At 43.4% G+C, this 18714-nt stretch overlaps 1 protein-coding gene across 1 annotated transcript; it reads right to left on the bottom strand.

Moving 5' to 3' along the window:
- Positions 1–6027: 6027 nt before the first annotated feature.
- Positions 6028–18275, bottom strand: Pm20d2 (peptidase M20 domain containing 2). The gene is made up of 7 exons (XM_041667831.1): positions 17606–18275; positions 15725–15873; positions 14023–14165; positions 11917–12071; positions 9510–9645; positions 7898–8005; positions 6028–7755 (listed from the first exon to the last, which is right to left on the bottom strand). Exons 1-7 carry the CDS (start codon positions 18056–18058, stop codon positions 7601–7603), a joined length of 1299 nt encoding a protein of 432 aa, XP_041523765.1. The 5' UTR covers positions 18059–18275; the 3' UTR covers positions 6028–7600.
- Between the last annotated feature and the right edge of the window lie 439 nt (positions 18276–18714).

Genomic DNA, 18714 nt, shown 5'->3' with positions numbered 1-18714 from the left:
TTTGCAAAGTCCTACTTAGATGGTCTTTCATTTTCCCCAATGAGAGTCCTACTTAGATGGTCTTTCATTTTCCCCAATGTAAGGCCACTAAAAGCTTTTTGCAAACACAAGTAGTAAACTTAGAAGGGCATAAATTAAACTATTAATTATCATTGATATACAAAATGACTGTTTGTTTTACCAAGCATAGTTTACACATGCCTGAAATCTCAACACTTGGGAAGTAGAAGTGGGAGGACCTGGAGTTCAAAGCTAGTCTTAGCTTTATAGCATATTGGAAGGCAGCCTGGGCTATGTGAGGTTTAAAAAGATTAGTTTTCATTTTTATTTTGTGAAACATTTATCATTAAAGTCAACATCTTTGCCACTGTCTTCTCCCTCACCACTAGGGCCACTGAGTTGTCTAAACTAAACCTTACCTACTGTTTGGGATACTCTAGCATTTGAGGCAGTGTGTAGAATGTTCTACTAGTCTGCTAACCTGCTATATCAAAGACTGTAGGCCAAATGGCTTGATCAACAGAGATTTCTTTTCTCACAGTTCTAGAGACTGATGTTCAAGGTCACATTGAATGTGCTGGCAGATATGCTTTCCCCAGAGGCCTCCTTTCCTGACTTTCCAATGGCCACCATCTTGCTATATCCTTGCCTTCTTTCCTTTGTTTCCAACAATGTCTAGATCCCTTTCTCCCTAGTTATATTTTGTCAGGACCCACATCCATGGCCTCATTTAACCTGAGGTACTTCTTTAGAAGCCTTGTCTATAGATCAATTTTTCTATAGCAATCTCCTCCAAGTTAGAATACTTTATCTTGGAGGGAAGCTCCTTAGGATGCGCTTAACAAAAGGTGATGCCCTCCATCCCACAGTTAACCTCAGGAAGCAAACAACTCAAAAGTTTCAGGAAGCCCCTGAAACTAAATAGATAAACTATCTCCCTCCACCAAATAAACATAAGCAATAAGAGCCACTGAGAGTAACTTTCAGGTGATCCAAGCTGTCAGGAAGAGGCAAAGACCAGCTAAGCTATCTGGAGGGGACACATTCCAGCACATCCAGCTGTCTGCAAGTCATGCAATGAGCTCCAGATTTCCAGCTATTGTGGGTTTTCACCCATAATGGGGTGGGCTTCAGTGATGCAGCTGTCTTTGAATAATTTCTGCACCTCTAAGTAACCCCAATAAAGCTGATTGGTTCACCAAGTTGGACTTTGGTGGTATCTTTAATTTGGTCTGTCATTGGTTTCCTATCTGGAGTGGTACATGTTTGCTCACGTATGCACAGGAACAGTGTCACACAACACTATCATGTACATTCGATAGCATATGCCCGTGGAAGTCTATTGGCATCACAGTACACCTAATATTTTATACATAGTTATACTATAGCATTTAGGAAATGACAAGAAAATTCTGGGGACTGGAGAGATGGTTCAATGGGTAAGAGCACTGCTACCAAATTTGAGAAACTGGGCTGAAATCACCAGCACCCACCCAGAAAACTGTGTGTGGCCATGTGTGTGCATGCCTGCAACCCTAGTGCTTTGTGTGTGTGTGTGTGTGTGTGTGTGTGTGTGTAAGGGGCACAGTGGAGACAGGAGGAACATTTGGAGCTTGCTGACCACTAGCCTAGCTCTAGATTCAGGAAGAGACAGTGTCTCAAGAAATAAGTGGATGGTAATGAAACAAGACACCTGATAGTCTTCTCTGGTCTTTTCGAGTGCTCATCCAGCATGTGAAGTCACCATACACGTATGCACATGCCATATACACATACTTACACACATGAAAATGTCTGCCTGTGTTCAATAATAATGTGGTATTACCAATAAGTTTTTATTCAAAGTTAGTTGAATAGATGCAGAACCTGTAGATAAGAAAACCCAACTACATTTGATAATTCTGTGTGTGTGTGTGTGTGCTTGTCTGTGTCAATGTGTAGAGGCTAGAAGTTAACACCGGGATGTCTTTCCCAATCACTTCCCTCTCACTGATCTTCAAGCTTGCTTTTTGGCTAACCTGGTTGAATAGTGAGGCCCTAGATCTCCCTGTCTCTGGGTGCAGCACTGCCATACTCAGCTTTCCTATGGGTTCTGAGAATCGGAACCAGGACCTCATGTCTGCGGCAATCAGTTACCTACTGACCTATCTCTCTAACCCTCCAAACTCTTTTTTTTTTAAAAAACATTTTATTTATTATGTATACAACATTCTGCCCGCACGCCAGAGGAGGGCGCCAGATCTCAGTACAGATGGCTGTGAGCCACCATGTGGTTGCTGGGAATTGAACTCAGGACCTCTGGAAGAGCAGCCAGTGCTCCCAACCTCTGAGCCATCTCTCCAGCCCCAAACTCTTTTTTCTTATTTTGAAAATAGGTTCTTTCTGTGAGTTTGAGGTCAGTCTGGTCAACAAAGTGAGTTCCAGGATAGCTAGGGCTGTTACACAGAGAAACCCTGTCTCGAAAAAATCAAAACAAACAAGCAAATGAAAATAGATTTTCTTACATAATATATCCTGATTGTGGTTTCCCTCCTTCTACTCTCCCCCATCTCCCTCAATCAAATCCACTCCCTTTATCTCTCATTAGAAAAGAACAGGCTTCTAAAAGACAACAACCAAACATGACAAAATAAAACATAAAACAGAAACCATCACATTGAGGCTGGGAAAAGAATCCCAACAGAAGGAAAAGAGCCCCAAGAGCAGACACAAGAATCAGAGACCCACTTGATTCACACACTCAGGAGTCCTGTAAAAATACTAAGCTGGAAGCTATAATATATACTCAGAAGACCCGGTACAGACCTGGGTTGGCCTTGTGCTTGCTGCTTCAGGCTGTGGGTTCATAGGAACCCTGTTTAGTTGATTTAGAGAGCCTTGTTCTCCTGGTGTGCTCCATCCCCTCGACTCTTAAATCTGTCACCTCTTCCACAGGATACTCTGAGGGGAGGGAGTTGATGGAGACATCCCATTTAGATGTGTGTTCCAAGGTCTCATTTTCTCTGAAAAGTGTTATTTTCTCCACCTAGTGACTGAAAGTGTTTCTGGGTATAGTAGTCTGAGATGGAATCTGTGGTGTCTCAGAGCCTGTAGCATGTCTGTCCAAACCCTTCCAGCTTTTGGTGTCTCCACTGAGAAGTCAGGTGTAATTCTGATAGGTCTGCCTTTATATGTTACTTGGCCTCTTTCTTTGCAGCTTTTAATATTCTCTTTGTTCTATACATTTAGTGTTTTGATAATTATGTGCCAAGGGAACTTTTCTAGTTCAATCTATTTGAAGTTCTGTATGCTTCTTACACCTTTATAGGAATCTCCTTCTTAGATTAGGAAAGCTTTTTTCCTGTGATTTTGCTGAAAATATTTTTTGGAGTCTTTGAACTGAGATTCTTCTCCTTTCTCTATTCCTATTATTCTTAGATTTGGTCTTTTTATAGTGTCCCAGATTTTTGGATGTTTTGTGTCAGTGTTTTAGATTTAACATTTTCTTTGGCCAATATATCCATTTCTTCTATCATATCTTCAATGCCTGAGATTCTCTCTTCCATTGCTTGAATTGACAAATCTTTAGTGTACAAGACCATTGTCCCACAGCACAGAATTGCTTCATTTTGGGTTTTCTTTATTGATTTGATTTCCACTTTCAGATTTTAAATAGTTAGGTTCATTTTCTTCCACTGTTTGCTTGTGTTTTCCTGTATTTCTTTAAAGAATTTATTTATATCCTTTAAGGACCTCTATCATCCATCTCCAGATAGAGAATTTTAAGGATTTTTTTTCCCCTGTGCTTCAGCTATGTTAGAGTTGGAGTATTCAGGGCCTGCTGTGGTAGGATAGCTGGGCTCTGTGGGGATATATTGCCTGGCTAATATTATTGTTTTTACAGTGGCCTCTAGGTATCTGGAATTGGGATGACTATAAGTCTAGGTGCTGGTTTCTGGATTTGTTTCTTTTGGGTGAGTACTTTGTCCCTTGGTTTCTATTTTCTCTCTGTAGAGCATCCTATGTCTTAACAATGGGTTTCCTCTAAGATGGACAGGAAGATGCTACACAACACGTGGACGTCAGAGGACAACTTTCCAGGAGTTGCTTCTCTGCTGCCTCATTGAGGCAGGGCGTTTGATTGTTTCTGCCACTTGTGTACCCCAGCCCAGCTGGCCCACAGGCTTCCTGGTGACTCTCTGCCTCCTGGTGCAGCCCACCATCAGCCCCAGCTTTGGAATTTTGAGGTGTGTTAAGTCTGGGGTTCAGGGTCACATGAATAGACAAGAACTATCTTGATAACACAGCCATGTACCAAGATACTGTGATGGTGAGTCTTATCACCTTGACAGGATCTGGAATCTACTTAAAGACATGTCTTTGGTTGATCTATGAGAGCATTTCCAGAGTGGATTAGACCCTTCTCTAGAGTGGGCAGAACCTTCTAGCTGCAGCCTAGATGTAAAAAGATCCGAGCAAAAGTCCATCTTGCCTGCCTAGGTTCTTGCTGGTGAGCGTATTGCATCCACCGCCGCTGTTGCTGCTGCCGCCCTCCCTCCCACTCTGTTAGGGCCACCGGAGTCTCCTAGGCCATCAGTGCCAGGCTGGGACTCCAGAGACGTCTGGTTTATGGACTGAGCAGCAATCAGGTTCCTAGCCTCTCTAGCTTATACACGACCACTGACAGCTTGCTCACCCCTGTTGTATAATAAGCCACCCTAGTGGTCCCATTTAATTATGCACATTCTGTTCCGTTACTCTAGAGAACCCTGCCTAGAGTAGAGAACTTGCTGTGTAAGTGTATGGATCTGAGTTCAAATCCCCAGCACCCATTTACCTCCTTTTTTCAACAGCAAAGATCCTTCTGCATCCTATTCATTTCTTAAGTGTTTGGAGGGACTCCCTGCAGGTAAGCAGACTGCAGGTCTCATCTCCCTCTGTTTCTTGAGACCCAGCTCCCCAGTCTGATCCCAAGCTCTGCCACAGAAATCCTGCTACAACCTTCCCTGCCCCCTGCCCTTCACCCTAACCTAACTCCAGCTGGCATACATCCCCTGCTAACTCAAAGGCCACTCCTTTCAGGGAAGCAGGCTGACTTCAGATCTCTCCTTCTGCCTCTCCATACCCAGCCCCCTCAGTCTCATCCCCAACTCTGTAGCAGAACATCTGCTGCTGTCTCCCTTTCCTCTCCAACTCCATCTCCAAGGACCACAAAGACTATCTCCAACCTTCTTTCCCCAATTCATCCTAGTATCCCAGCCTCCAACACCAGCAGGCATTCCCTGAGCCTCAGGGCCTGAAGGCATACCTCTTCAGACCCCTAGCCTGTCCCCAGTCTTAAGAGTCAGCTCCCAATATCCAGAACCCCTAGTGACCACAGCTACCGGGTCCAAAGAAAATTTCCCACCAGGCAACACCCAGCCCCGACTTTGATGGTGTCCTTTCTGTGGTCTGTCACCGGTTCCCTGACTTTGATGGTGTCCTTTCTGTGGTCTGTCACCGGTTCCCTGACTTTGATGGTGTCCTTTCTGTGGTCTGTCACCGGTTCCCTGACTTTGATGGTGTCCTTTCTGTGGTCTGTCACCGGTTCCCTGACTTTGATGGTGTCCTTTCTGTGGTCTGTCACCGGTTCCTTACCTGAGGTAGCATATGTCTGTCATTAGATCACAGAGCCTAAAGTAGTGAGTTTATCCTATCTCACAAATGACCACAGTTGCTAACTGGCACAAAGATTATAATTCCCATCAAAACTTACTCTGATGATTTGGGACATGTTTCAGAAGATTGCTTCAAGTAAAAAGTCAGAAATACAAGACATAAAAACCATCAGAGAGGTTTTTTCTTTTAAAAAATGTTACAAAGACAGCTATTCTTTTTAAAGAATACTGTACAGTTTTTTTTCTAAACCAATGGAACTATACCATTGAACACCCTGGGAGAGTGTGGGGACCCCTTCATGTTTATACATCCTCATAAAAACATGCAATGTCTACCTTAAATACTCTTAGCATTTATGCTACAGACAGAAAAAGTTAAAAAAATTTCCTGTGTAGTTCATTCAATAAAGAGAATTTATTAAGACTAAAAATCAGTTTAAAAATTTTGAGGCAAGCTAAATATTAGCTACAGTCATAGAATACATAGCAACTTATTAGTAATAGTACAAGTTGAACACACCTGACCTCAAATCCAAAATGCTTCAAAATTCAAACCTTTTTAGTGGTATGAGCAGGCAGATAACTGCACAACTGGCCTGGACAAAGAGGTCTGTTAAATCTCAGGCACACTAAAAGCACTGGACACTTCCAGCTATGTGTACACGGCAGTGCACGTGATGCATAAAGGAGTTCAGCTCTATTTGGGTCCCACACCCAAGCTCTCTCTCTTGTGCCTAAGGGTTTGTCTCACCAGCGGTTCAGATCTCTAATCATGTGCAGAAGCTCACTCTACACGGCAGGAGTGCATGCTCATCCCTACGGCCCCAGTACCTGATGGGCAGCAAGACTGCAGCTACAAAGGGAGGAGGAGCCGGGCGGTGGTGGCGCACGCCTTTAATGCCAGCACTCGGGAGGCAGAGGCAGGCGGATCTCTGTGAGTTCGAGACCAGCCTGGTCTACAGAGCTAGTTCCAGGACAGGCTCCAAAACCACAGAGAAACCCTGTCTCGAAAAAACCAAAAAAAAAAAAAAAAAAAGAAAAAAAAAGAAAGGGAGGAGGGCGGAGCAGAAGGAAACACTTGTCTGAAACAGAGAAATTTATGCCAAGTAAGAATCATGAGATACTGGTGGTTTTATGTGACTTTCTCCCTCTTTTCCAGTGATTTTACTGACAACCACTGAATGTCTCAAATTTCTAGGTAAAATCCTGGCTTTTCCAGAATGCTCTGGTGACACAAAGGCAGAAAGCAAGCTGAGAAGGCAAAGAGAAAGTCCAGAGAGAAGGCCAGAAACTTAGTTAAGTCACAGCATGGGGATAAGAGGCCGCCTTTCCACGTTTACTGCCACTGGGCCAGCAGGGGCTTAGGGGGCTTCTGTGGGGCGGGAGGCTGCTGGGTGGTGGGCACAGTGCAGGACACTGGAGACCAGTACACACCCAGTCTGACCTCCTCTCTCACATGGCAGCCTCCCCACCCTGCTTTTCTGTCACTTCTGTTGCTGGCTGTTACACTGCTCCTATGCCACTTCTTGGGGTAATTACATGCAAATAAAGAACATTTTCTTTTTTAAAACAATGTTAAAGAAAAGTAATTCTTTGTACTGGAGATTCTAGGTGTGTCCTACAGGCACCTGTTTAAGTTTTTCTCGAGATCAAACCAGATACAGTTAGACTTAAACTCCCCCAACTTTGAACTGCTGAGAAGATATCACTTCTCTGAACACAGTTCACAAGTGTTACGTGTTGAAACCTGTGGGATTTGTAAAGCTATACAAAAGGCACTACCATGTTATAGACTCACATGTCATCACAGACCAATGTCTGAAGGATCACAAACTCCATTAGGGCCTTCACTATAGTCTGTCCTCACCACAACTGAGAAACAAGTATGCTCTCTTGCATTGAAAAAGTATTAGCGGTAAAACAAACAAAACTTAATGCTTCCTGAGCAGTCCCTAGCATTCCTTCTACGCTGGTGTGTTTAAAAGCTGTTCTTCTTGAAGCTTCGATTTAAACTCTTCTCTGATTCCCTCCAGCAACTCAGGTTTAAAGATGGCGTCCAGTGCAGTCATGGCCAGAGCTTTGGCTGTACGCAAGGTGTACAGCTGAGCTTCTTGTGATCCTAGAAGGTAGAGAAAACAAATTAAATACCTTTCCCTATACTACGATGCATTCATTAATTCCACATATTACCTCCTGAAACTGCCTCTCCTACTTCTGAGCGATGTTAGAGGGAGAGCCGTGTGTTCACGCCTCGTGCTCACCTGCAGCTTGCGTGTACTGTTCCGTATGATTCAAGGCATCGGTCCCAATGTAAAAATAAGGGTGAATCCCAGGAACCACAAAGCTGACATTTCCAAAATCAGTAGAGCCTTGGAACAAAACAAGGAAGGAAAGGATGAAATGAATGAGCAGCCTCCTCCAACGAGGAGTGTTAGTGGGACAAGCCTAAGCTAAGGCCAAGCATTTGTAATTAATAATAAGTCTCCGTATCTTTATATGGGAGCTGGTTGGCAGTCCAAAAGTAAATGCCTACTACAAAAATATGCCTAGCAGAATGAACATTTTTTAAAAACAATGTTGCTATTTTAACACTCTACACTCATTGAACCATTTATTAGTTTCTTTTCAACCTAAGTGTAAAGGAATATCATTAAAAATATCATCAGGAAATGGCTAAGATCAAAATCACTGATGTCAACTTATAATGGAGAGGTTGTGGGGTAAAGGCAACACACCTCCATTGCTGGTGGGAGTGCACACTGGTACAGCCCTTTTGGATATCAGTATGGCAATTTCTCAGAAATTAGGAAACAACCTTCCTCAAGACCCAGCAATATCACTCTTGGGTTTATACCCAAAGGATGCTCAATTGTACCACAAAGAAATATGCTCAACTATGTTCATAGCAGCATTATTTGTCATAGTCATAACCTGGAAAAACAACCTAAATGTCCCTTAACCAAAGAATGGATAAGGAAAATGTGGTACATTTACACAATGGAGTACTACACAGCAGAAAAAAATAATGACATCTTGAAATTTGCAGGCAAATGGATGGATGGATCTAGAAAACATCATATTGAGTGGGGTAACCCAGGCCTAGAAAGACAAATATCGTATGTACTCACTCATAAGTGGCTTTTAGACATAAAGCAAAGAAAAACCAGCCTACAAATCACAATCCCAGAGAGCTTAGACAACAATGAGGACCCTAAGAGAGACATACACGGATCTAATCTACATGGGAAGGAGAAAAAGACAAGCTCTCCTGAGTAAATTGGGAGTGTGAGGATTACGGAAAGGGTAGCAGAGGAGACTGTAGGGAGGGGAGCAGAGAAAAATAATTGCTCAATCAAAACAATTAAAAAAAATATCATCATGGAGATGGAAAGATGGCCCAGCAGTTAAGAGCATTTTCTGCTTTTGCAGAATACCCAGGCTTGGGCTTCAACACCCACATGGTAGCTCCTAATTGCCTGTAACTCCAGTTCCAGAGAATACAATGCCTTCTGCTGGCCTTCAAGGGCACCAGGTAAGCTGATGGTATGCACATACCTATGCAGGCAAAATACTCATTATTATAGTTGGCAGTGTGCCTGCTTAACATACACGAAACCTGGGTTCAATCCCCAGCATCCAATAAACCCGAGGTGTGGTAGCACGGGTTTATAATCCCTGAATTTGGGGAGCAGAGGCAGGAGGGTCAAGATCAAGTCAGTGTCAGCTATGTGCGGAGTTTGAGGCCAGCCTGGGCTACACCAAGGCCCTGCCTGAAGCAGACACACCAGCAGCTCTTCCTTACTCCTGAAGACTGCCCAACCTAAGCTGGCATTTCTCCTGTTCAAACAGCTCACTCTACGGCGGCTTAGGTACCTGAAGGGCCATTCAATACTGCATCTTCTGAGATGAAGTCTATGCCCAGTTTCTTCCCATTCTCCACATATGCACTGCACAGTGTCTTATTGGGAAGAACATTGTAATAATCATGTGCTTCACTTTTAATTTCCACCTAATAAAAAATGACAAAACAGAGCTAGGGATTAAAAACTCAAATTCACGAAGTCCAAAACAGTGATGGTTTCCAACAGAAAAAGTTTCAGAACGGGCACTTTTCATCCCAGTTATAAAACCCAACAAACAGTGCGTTATCAAGTTAGAGCTCCTAATGCCCCATTTCCTCTGTTACAAAAGCACCACACCATAGACTGTCACTAAACTCCATCCTGGCCAGCAAGAATCAACTTCAGTCACCTAAAAAGGTCATCGTGAGTACCCAGAAACTTCCATTTTAAAACCTGAACCTCCAGGCAATTCTGATGCAGGTAATCCAAACCACTCTGATGGACACTGCTTATACTTCAGTCTCCAAAAAGGAGAAGGCGGAGCATCTAAACAACTCAACACACTTAACACGGAACTGTCCCTGATGTCACAGCCTCGTTTCAAAGGGACCCTCAGAGATTACAGACACTTAGGGAGGCAGGCTCACAATGAGCCTTGCTTATAGATTGAGTACATGAAGACACAGAAGCAGGTTTACATGAGTGCATAAGCGCACTTAACAGTTTATTTTCAATAAGCAAAAACTAATTACCAAACAGCAGAGATCAAATTTCTTCTATTCTTGGCAACATCTAAGATAGGAATAAATAATGGCAACCCAATTAAATTTTACACATCAGCCAAAATATAAACTAGTAAAAGACTACTTAAATATAGATTTAAATCCAACCGTAAATCCTATTATTTTTTGGCTGCATGTGAAAGACAAAAGGACAAGCTTAGGTGACATTCATCGGGAGCCCATCCTCTTTGGGTTTTGAGATAGAGTCTCCCTCTCCTTTCGCCTGGAGCTCACCAAGCAAGGAAGGCTGGCTGGCTAGTGAGCACAGAAATCTGCCTATCTCTGCCTCTCAGAGCTGGGATTGCAAGTGCACTATACCACAGCTGCCGCTGGTTCTAGAGATCAAACCAGGTCCTCAGCTTGCAATGTAAGTGTTTTGCTGAGTCATCTCTCCAGCCCTTAACTCCTTAGCTTAGGGAATATCCTGATATTAACTAAAGATAGTTTACATATCTAACTTTAAAAATATTTAAATTATTTACAGTTATAAGGGAATAAGTGTTTAGCTTTCCTAGGTTGTGGAAGCTTTACAGTTGCACACTAAATCTCTTTGCCAATAGCCTAAGAGGATATGTCCTCACTGCCACACTTAGCCATGTATTTATCTAGATCTCTCTGTTGTTCATATATCTGGAGTATGATTATCCTTCAAAGCTCAATTAGTCTGCAGTCTTCCAGGAAACCTTCTCCTTCCATCCCACCAACTGGGAATGGAACCCAGGGGCTTGTGCTTGTCAGGCTAAGCTATAGTTCCCACCCTGAAACTTTACCTGCTCTGTTCCTCCCAACAGTGTCTGCTTCTGAGACAGGAAGTACAGACTACAACGATAACTGCAGAGACACTCCTACCATGCAAACAAGCCGTGCACTGCCAGGCCAAGGACAGACCCAGGAAGGCTGGGCTGGGCCTCTTCACAGATGCTATTTCATTTGTCTCCCTCCAGAAACCTGGGGAGATTTCAATATTACCCCTATTTTTGAGAGAGAGAAACAGCCCCAGAGATACTGTTTCTCATGGCCGAGACACAGGAGCTTGTTTCTCTCTAAAAACAACATCTAAGATCTTATCTCTCCAACCCGACTGCAATATCTGAACTTCATCCCCTGTTGCAGCCCCAACAGCTGATACTGAAATGTTTCTGAGTTACGATTCTAGTCAACAAAATCTCCTTTGTTCTGAGTCTGTGTTAACTTCCATCCCAGCAAGCCAAACACACACTTAGCCCAATGCTTTGCCAAAGAGACACACAGATACTGTCATAAAGTGCCCTATGTGAGAACTACACAAAGTGATGTAAGAGGCAGGGATTCTAGCACAGTGATTTGCTAAGCCCTCTAGCTACTGTCTAAGTAAGGTGACTTGTAGTTTTCTCTATTGCAGACACTTAAGAAAATGCACAAGAATTAAATATTAAATTAAAAATTAATTAAATATTAAATGTTCATTAAAAAATTTCACATTAAAAATCTAGCCAACTCATTTTACAGGTTTAAGACATCACCAGTGAGGGCAAGGCCCTGAGACAGATTCCCAGCACCACCACCGGCCCAAACAAAAACCACTGCACGGAATAGAAGCAAAGCAGGGTTTAATGCAGCAGCGCAAACAGCACGGTCCACTGTAACTGACCATAATTCACTCTGAAAAGCTCTTACTGTGCAGCCTGTAGCCAAAGCAGCAGCTCTGAAGGAATCTTCTGCCCTTTTGGTCAGAACCTGAAGCTCTTTCATTGAGGGTGCACGGAAATAATAGATTAATTCAGAGTAAGAGGGGATGATGTTGGGCTTTACACCACCATTTTTTATTATACCTATAAAAGAACCACATTACTGAGGTTAAATTTGATGATCTGTTTAAAGAAAGTTTTGTAGCCCTTACAAAAAGGAAATTAATTTATACATAATTGATACACTGTACAACACTTCCACAGAGAGGAGTTATTTCCCAGATAATAAGGGGAAATCGTCTATATGTACTTTATTCTAAGGAATCACAATCTGGGCTGAGGGTAAAGTTCAAAGACAGAGCACTTCCCTATCATGCGTGTGAGTCGGGTTTAATTCCAAGAACTGGAAAGAAAGAAAAAAAAGAGGTGAAGAGAGAAAGATGATAATCTAAATTATAAAGAAACACAGACTTTTATAGCCACAAAACAGACAGTAGTATCTTTGTTGTTGTTTGAGACAGGGTTTCTCTATGTATCTCCAGCTGTCCTGGAATTCACTCTGTAGACCAGGCTGGCCTCAAACTCAAAAGAGCTCCTCCACCTGCCTCTGCCTCCCCGAGTGCTGAGATTAAAGGCGTGTGCCACCACTGCCCAACCTGGCAGTAGTTTTAAACTTTCTGAAGGAAATTTATCTCAGTAGGCTTTATTATAGTTGTGATTTGATAAACTTTTGACATAATCTTTTACAGTTGCATGAGGCTCTGTAACCGTCATCCTATTTGAAAAATCTTACCAATATTTTAAATGACACTTAGCAGTGGAGAAATAATTTTCACACCAATCTACTACACTTCTACAATCACTTCTCAGCCTTTTGGCTGTAATCGTGTATAAAAACAAAAACTGAACAAAGACTCCTAAATACTACAAACTATCAAAACACACATTTGGGACAACACAAAATCAAGATTTATTTGTTTCTACCAGTAACTAAAACAGATATATACAAACTAATTCCAGATAATTGTGAAACTCTATAATCCTAATACTTGAAGAAGCAAGAATATCATGAGTTCAAGGTAATCCTTGGTTATAGCCTGGGCTATAGGAGACCTCTTCTTAAACGTGTGGGGGGGGAGAGGGAGAGAGGGAGAGAGAGAGAGAGAGAAAGAAATACAGAGAAACTGAATTCTCCATTAGCTAATTCACAATTTTCCACTCTAATCCCTTTGGAGGGAATTAAGGTAAGCAGTGAGATGGGCTAGGCCAGTATGCAGTACGTGTACAGGCTGCTAACGCAGGGCTGCCTGAATATAAGGGCGCCCTAGACTACACAGTGAGAGCCTATCTCAGACCAACTGCTACCCACACCAGGAAAAAATTAAGACAAGAAAGTAGCAAAAGCACAATTACAAAACGATTTTACATATAGCAAAAATGGGTAAAGAATAGAGATTTACTAGATTATAAAGAAATAAACTGAGAAAGGGAAGGAGGAAGGGAGGAAAAGAAAGAAAATTTTAAATCAGTATGGTAGCTCAGACTGGGAAGGAGGAAATGTGTACCCCTAAGAGAAGACCATGCTACTATATTTATACACACAGAATTCGAAGAGTGTACTATACTAGTCCCTGAGTAAATACAACTAGCAACTGCTATTTTTTTCTCTTTTGAGAAAGGATCTCAGTTATCCTAAGCTGCCCTCATATCCACCTGTAGCTGAGGATGATGTGGTTCCAAGTACTGGAATTCCAGGTATGACACATGCCAGGTTTTACGTAGTGCTGGGAATCATACCCAATGCACACTGCATCCTAGGTGAGCATTCTAACAACTGAACTACATCACCAGCTCCCAATTTTTGTTGTTTTTCAAGAAAGGGTTTCTCTGTGTAGCCCGGGCTGTCCTGGAACTCACTCTGTAGACCACATTGACTTTGAACTCAGAGATCCACCTGCCTCGGCCTGCTGAGATTAAAGGTTTTCACCACCACTGCCTGGCTTCCAACCCCCGATTTAAAATAAAAAAAATCTAGTATTAAACAATTTCACTGCACTGAGATATAATTTACTATACAAACATTTGGCACATATACCATGAAGTCTCCAGGTTGGTTTCATCTGTTGTCTTAATGCAGAGAGGTTGTTATAGGCAAGGACTGCAGCATCTAAGGCATTCACTCCCTCCCAAGGGTAAGCAGCAGCGTGAGACGCCTTCCCATAGTATTTCACAGTAACACTAGGAAATAGAAGGAGAAATCACTGGAAATTACTTCCCCCATCATCATTAACATAAGAAACCCCAGGATGTGGTGTGTGTGTGTAGTGTAGTGTAGTGTAGGTATTAACAAAGATATAACTCAGCTGGTAGAACACTTGCAGCCCAGGGCTCAATCTCTGGCACAGTGGTGTAAACCTGTTATCCCAGCACTAGGAGGCAAGAGGATCAGAAGTTCAAGATCATCCCCAGCTATACAGCAAATATGAGGTTAGCCTAGGCTACATAAGATTGCTTAAATGAAAAAACAAAGTAAAGCTGGTCTGGGAGCATAGCTCAGATGGCAGTGTTTATTCTAGCATATATAATGTCTGAGGCTCATTCATTCCCCAGCACCATACAAACAGGACATGCAGGTTCACTCTGCAGTACCAGCATGGGGTAACAGAGGCAGAAGAATAGGAAATTCAAGGAAAGCCTCAGTTACACAGTGGATTCCAGGCAAGCCTGGGGCTATACATCAGACCATAACTGAGGGGGTGGGGTGTGTGGAGCCAAGTGGATTGACTTTAATATCAAGACAATAAAACCTATATCTAATCCTAACAGTCTAGGAAACCTGCCTACAGCTTGCAGGCTCCCTCCAGCCAGAAGTGCAGGCAAAGATTTGTAATCTCTATTATTTTCCAGAAATACAGATAAAACTATCTCCACCCCCTCCACACAAAGTGAAATGTTTCTACTCTCACAGTACTAATTCTAAATTGATAATGAAGAAAGATAGCACAACGACAAGATTACTGCCCTCTGAAAACAAGGTCTGGTAGGCTCAACGACTCTGCAGGGAAGTTCTACTGCCACTCCCCAGAGTCTCCGCCACACAGAAATCAGCCGACACAGTCTAGCAGGGGCTCCTAGGGCCTGGACCACTGACCACACCACAACTACTCTCACTGTCGTCTGTGGTCCAATGCCACGTCCTTCTACATATAAAAGACTAACCTCCTCCAGTTCCATAAAACCAAGCTAAAAACAGTATGGAGAAGGGCTTTCTTCCCAGGTCCAGTAAACCATCCCTTGTACAGACAACTCCTTATGAAGGGACAACTGTATTCCAAAAACCAGACTGAACTTAAAAGAGAACACTGTGTTTGGTACCCCTGTTTAATACCCCTTTAATAGTTCGACTATGACCATGATAACAAATCACGATTGCCAATGTAGGACAAACGTCACATCATTATTGCTCAGTCCACAGGTGAGATCACAGGTGAGTCGCATCACGCTCAGGTCATTTCACTTTTTAAATGTATAAATGCAGAGTGTTAAGAGTCTGGCTCCCTTTCCTTTTCTTTTTTAAATTCTGTCTGTGTTGATGGGGGAGTGGGCTAAGCATGCAATGGGGTACCCGCGGAGACCAAAGGACAGCTCTTAACCCGAGGTGGGCTCTGACAATAGAACTTGGGTTGCCATGCTCACCTGATGAGTGCTTTTACCCACTAATCCATCTCGCTGCCCTAGTTTTGAGTACTCTTCAGTCTGCTGTCCACCAAGAATGTATCTTCAATGTGACTACTCACTCATGCTCGGCCACGTCCAGTAGATAGGCGGCATCCTCTTGAGATGGATGAGCCATAAAAACAACATCGAGATCTTTAAAAGCACCTGCTTCAATTAAATCGATTTTGCCACCACCTTCTTCCTCTGCAGGGGTTCCCAAGACAATGACCTATAAGGAAATATATATGTTAGCACAAAGAGACTCGTAACAGAAAAAACATTATATAGTGCATACTTAGAATGTATATACTTAAGTCCTTAAACCCTTAAGAGAAGTTATTTTCTCACACACAGTAAATATCACAAAGTTCAATTTGTATCATTATAGTAATCTGGTATAAATGCATGCTAGAAATGCTACAGGAAAATTTCCCCAATTTTATAACTCAATTTTAACTAAGTTATAGCAAAGACAAAAAAAAAAAGGATTCTATGTGCATAGGTTCTTCAACATTAGCTAGGACTCATCTGTTACAGTCTCTTCAAGCTAAGCCTGTTAGCATACTATGTGATAGGTAGATAGTTAGTCATAGCTTGACTGGTAAGGAGCTTGCATGTGACCTGTGACCCTCCCCTCACAACATCCCTGTGAGGTTGGTGAGCAGTCTGGACCGGTTCCGGGAGGTTTAGGCTTCCTGACTGCAATTATCTTAGATAGCTGCCCTGGCTTCAGCTAACTCTCACTCCTTACTGGCAAACTTAGAAAGGCCTAGCTCATTAAGCCTTCATTGTTGAGCATTAAACAATCTCAGTACCATGGTTAGAAACCGCCAGCTATTACACAAACTTACTAATTCGATTCCACCAGTTCAACCAGGAAGATTTAATGGTCACCAAACACCTAATCAAACAAAAGAGAACTTTACAGAATAAACATTTTACTTTGATATGTAAATTAACTTCTTCAAGCAATTTTTTTAAGCAAAGACAAATTATCTTCATAAAATGAATGTATTCTCAAGACCATGTATAAAAATACAATGAAACAAGTTGATTTTTTTTTAAAAAAAAAGGCTTTATGAGCAAAGGGAATCCACTTACAATTTTCTGATAGGAGAGGAACCTTGCTGAGAACAACCATTTGAAGTTGGCATATTTCTCAAATCTGGTTGTATTTATTTTTAAATTTATAAAGTATCGAAATTCTTAAATTGAGCTGCTTTGGGGTAGGGGGAAGGGTTGAGACAGTCTCTCCCCATGTCCTGGAGCTCATCTGTAAACCAGGCTTAACTCAGAGGTCCGTATAGCTTGCACCACCACGCCTGGCGACTGAGCTGCTCCTACTCCGAACCTAACGGGCCTTATGACTGCTGCGAACTTTTTTCTAAGTCGGCCCAGGGTCTCAAACCCTCCCCAACAAGACAAAAACCCAGAGGCATAAAAGAGAAGGTAGCTAAAGAAAAGAGCCACAAGAGATTAAGCCAATAGAGGATTACTGGCCATGGAGGTGGTGTGGGGGACCCGGCTGAGTGACAGCCGGTTCTTGGCTCACAGAATGAATAACTAACTATACCATCTGAGGAGTAAGAGGGCAGACCGGCATGACATTCTGCTTCAAGAACCAAGACGCCTCTTGTAATTGTGAGATAAAGATCAACACTTAAATATGACCCCATCTACGTAATAAATATTTATTCGCTTCTTCGTTATTTCTACTCTTGCAGAAGTTTGGTAGTCTGGTAGTTCCAAAGACTAAGATTTACTATGCAAATACCAATTACTCAAATCAAAATCCTTTTTTTTCTTCTTTTTTCTTTTCTTTCTTGAGTCTACAAAATTTTACTTTGTCCAGAGCTCGCACAGCCTAGTCAGCAAACTGCAGCTGTGTGCCACCAAAAACAACCGGGGCGGTGCTCCGAGCTGGGTCCGCACAGACACCGCTGCAGCCCCGTGTGGCTCACCTTGACAGGCGGTGGCGCGGCGACGCCCTCGAGGGCAGCCCGCAGGCCCAGAGCAGCAGCCACCCCGACCTCCGCGATGAGGTTGTGACCGCAGGCGTGGCCCAGGGCGGGCAGCGCGTCGTACTCGCACAGGAAGGCCAGCTGCAGCGCGCCGGGCCCCGTGGCGGCCTCCGGCGGCGCCCACTCGGCACGGAAGGCGGTGGGGAGCCGGAAGTGCGGCTGCACAGCCCACGACCCCGCCGGAGGCTCGCGCTCGAAGAAACTCGTGAGCTCGCCGTGCGCGCGCTGCTCCTCGTAGGCCAGCTCGGGCGCGCTCCAGATGGCGCGGCTCAGCGCGCCTAGGCGCTCGGCCGCCTCGTCGATGCGCTCCGCGGCGCGCTGCTTCAGCCGCTCCAGCTCGGCGACGCCGCTCGTGCCCGCCTCAGCCGCCGGCCGCTCAACCACCGGACCCATGGCGCTCTACCCAGGTCAGCTCTCAGACAGGTTCGTCAGCGCTCGGAGGCCCTCGGAAACACTCGGCGGTCCTCGTCAGTCCTCGGCAACGCTCGGCGCCTCGGCAGCACGCAGTGGCTTCGGCAGCACGCAGTGGCTTCGGCAGCCTGCGTCCGACTAACCCTAACTGGAACCTTCCAGGCTAGGGGTTGCCAGGCAGCTCCACCTCCAGGCTGGGCGTGGAGCTGGGGTTTAAACTCCTCCTAAGAAAAAGAATTGTATCTGACAAGTTTTTAATCTAAAAATTTGATTGACAATAACAGCTTGTGTTCATATCATAGCAGGTCTAAGTTATCTGATGAAGAAATTCAAGAAGTCATGCACTCGTTTTCTTCCAGAGTGATACAAATTTCAAAATATTGTTATTGATGATACGCCTAATTGGTGATCTGAGGTTTTCTAGTATTAAAAGCTTCAGCCGGTCCTTCCCATCCTACCAGCTCTTAATTTGCCACAACTAGATTAAATAAGATATGATATATAATGTAAAAAAAAGATAACGTAAAAATACAACTGTACCTTTGAAAAAGAGTCTGAAGGAGTGCGTTGAGGTAGTTCATGCCTTTAATTCTAGCACTAGGAAGGCAGAGGCAGACAGATTTTTGAGTTCGAGACCA

This window comes from Microtus oregoni, unplaced genomic scaffold, assembly GCF_018167655.1.
Source record: "Microtus oregoni isolate MIOR12 unplaced genomic scaffold, Mior012 000017F_ref0000208, whole genome shotgun sequence".
Lineage (NCBI taxonomy): Eukaryota > Metazoa > Chordata > Mammalia > Rodentia > Cricetidae > Microtus > Microtus oregoni.
Note: the sequence above shows the minus strand (reverse complement) of the source record. Positions and strands in the feature narration are given on the sequence as shown.

Coding starts and splice junctions, on each gene's coding strand:
- Pm20d2 (XM_041667831.1), bottom strand. CDS start 18,058: ATGGGTCCGGTGGTTGAGCGGCCGGCGGCTGAGGCGGGCACGAGCGGC. Junction 12,072..14,022: donor ACCAACCTGGAGACTTCATG/GTATATGTGCCA, acceptor GTTCTTTTATAG/GTATAATAAAAAATGGTGGT. Junction 9,646..11,916: donor CTTTGGCTACAGGCTGCACA/GTAAGAGCTTTT, acceptor ATTTTTTATTAG/GTGGAAATTAAAAGTGAAGC.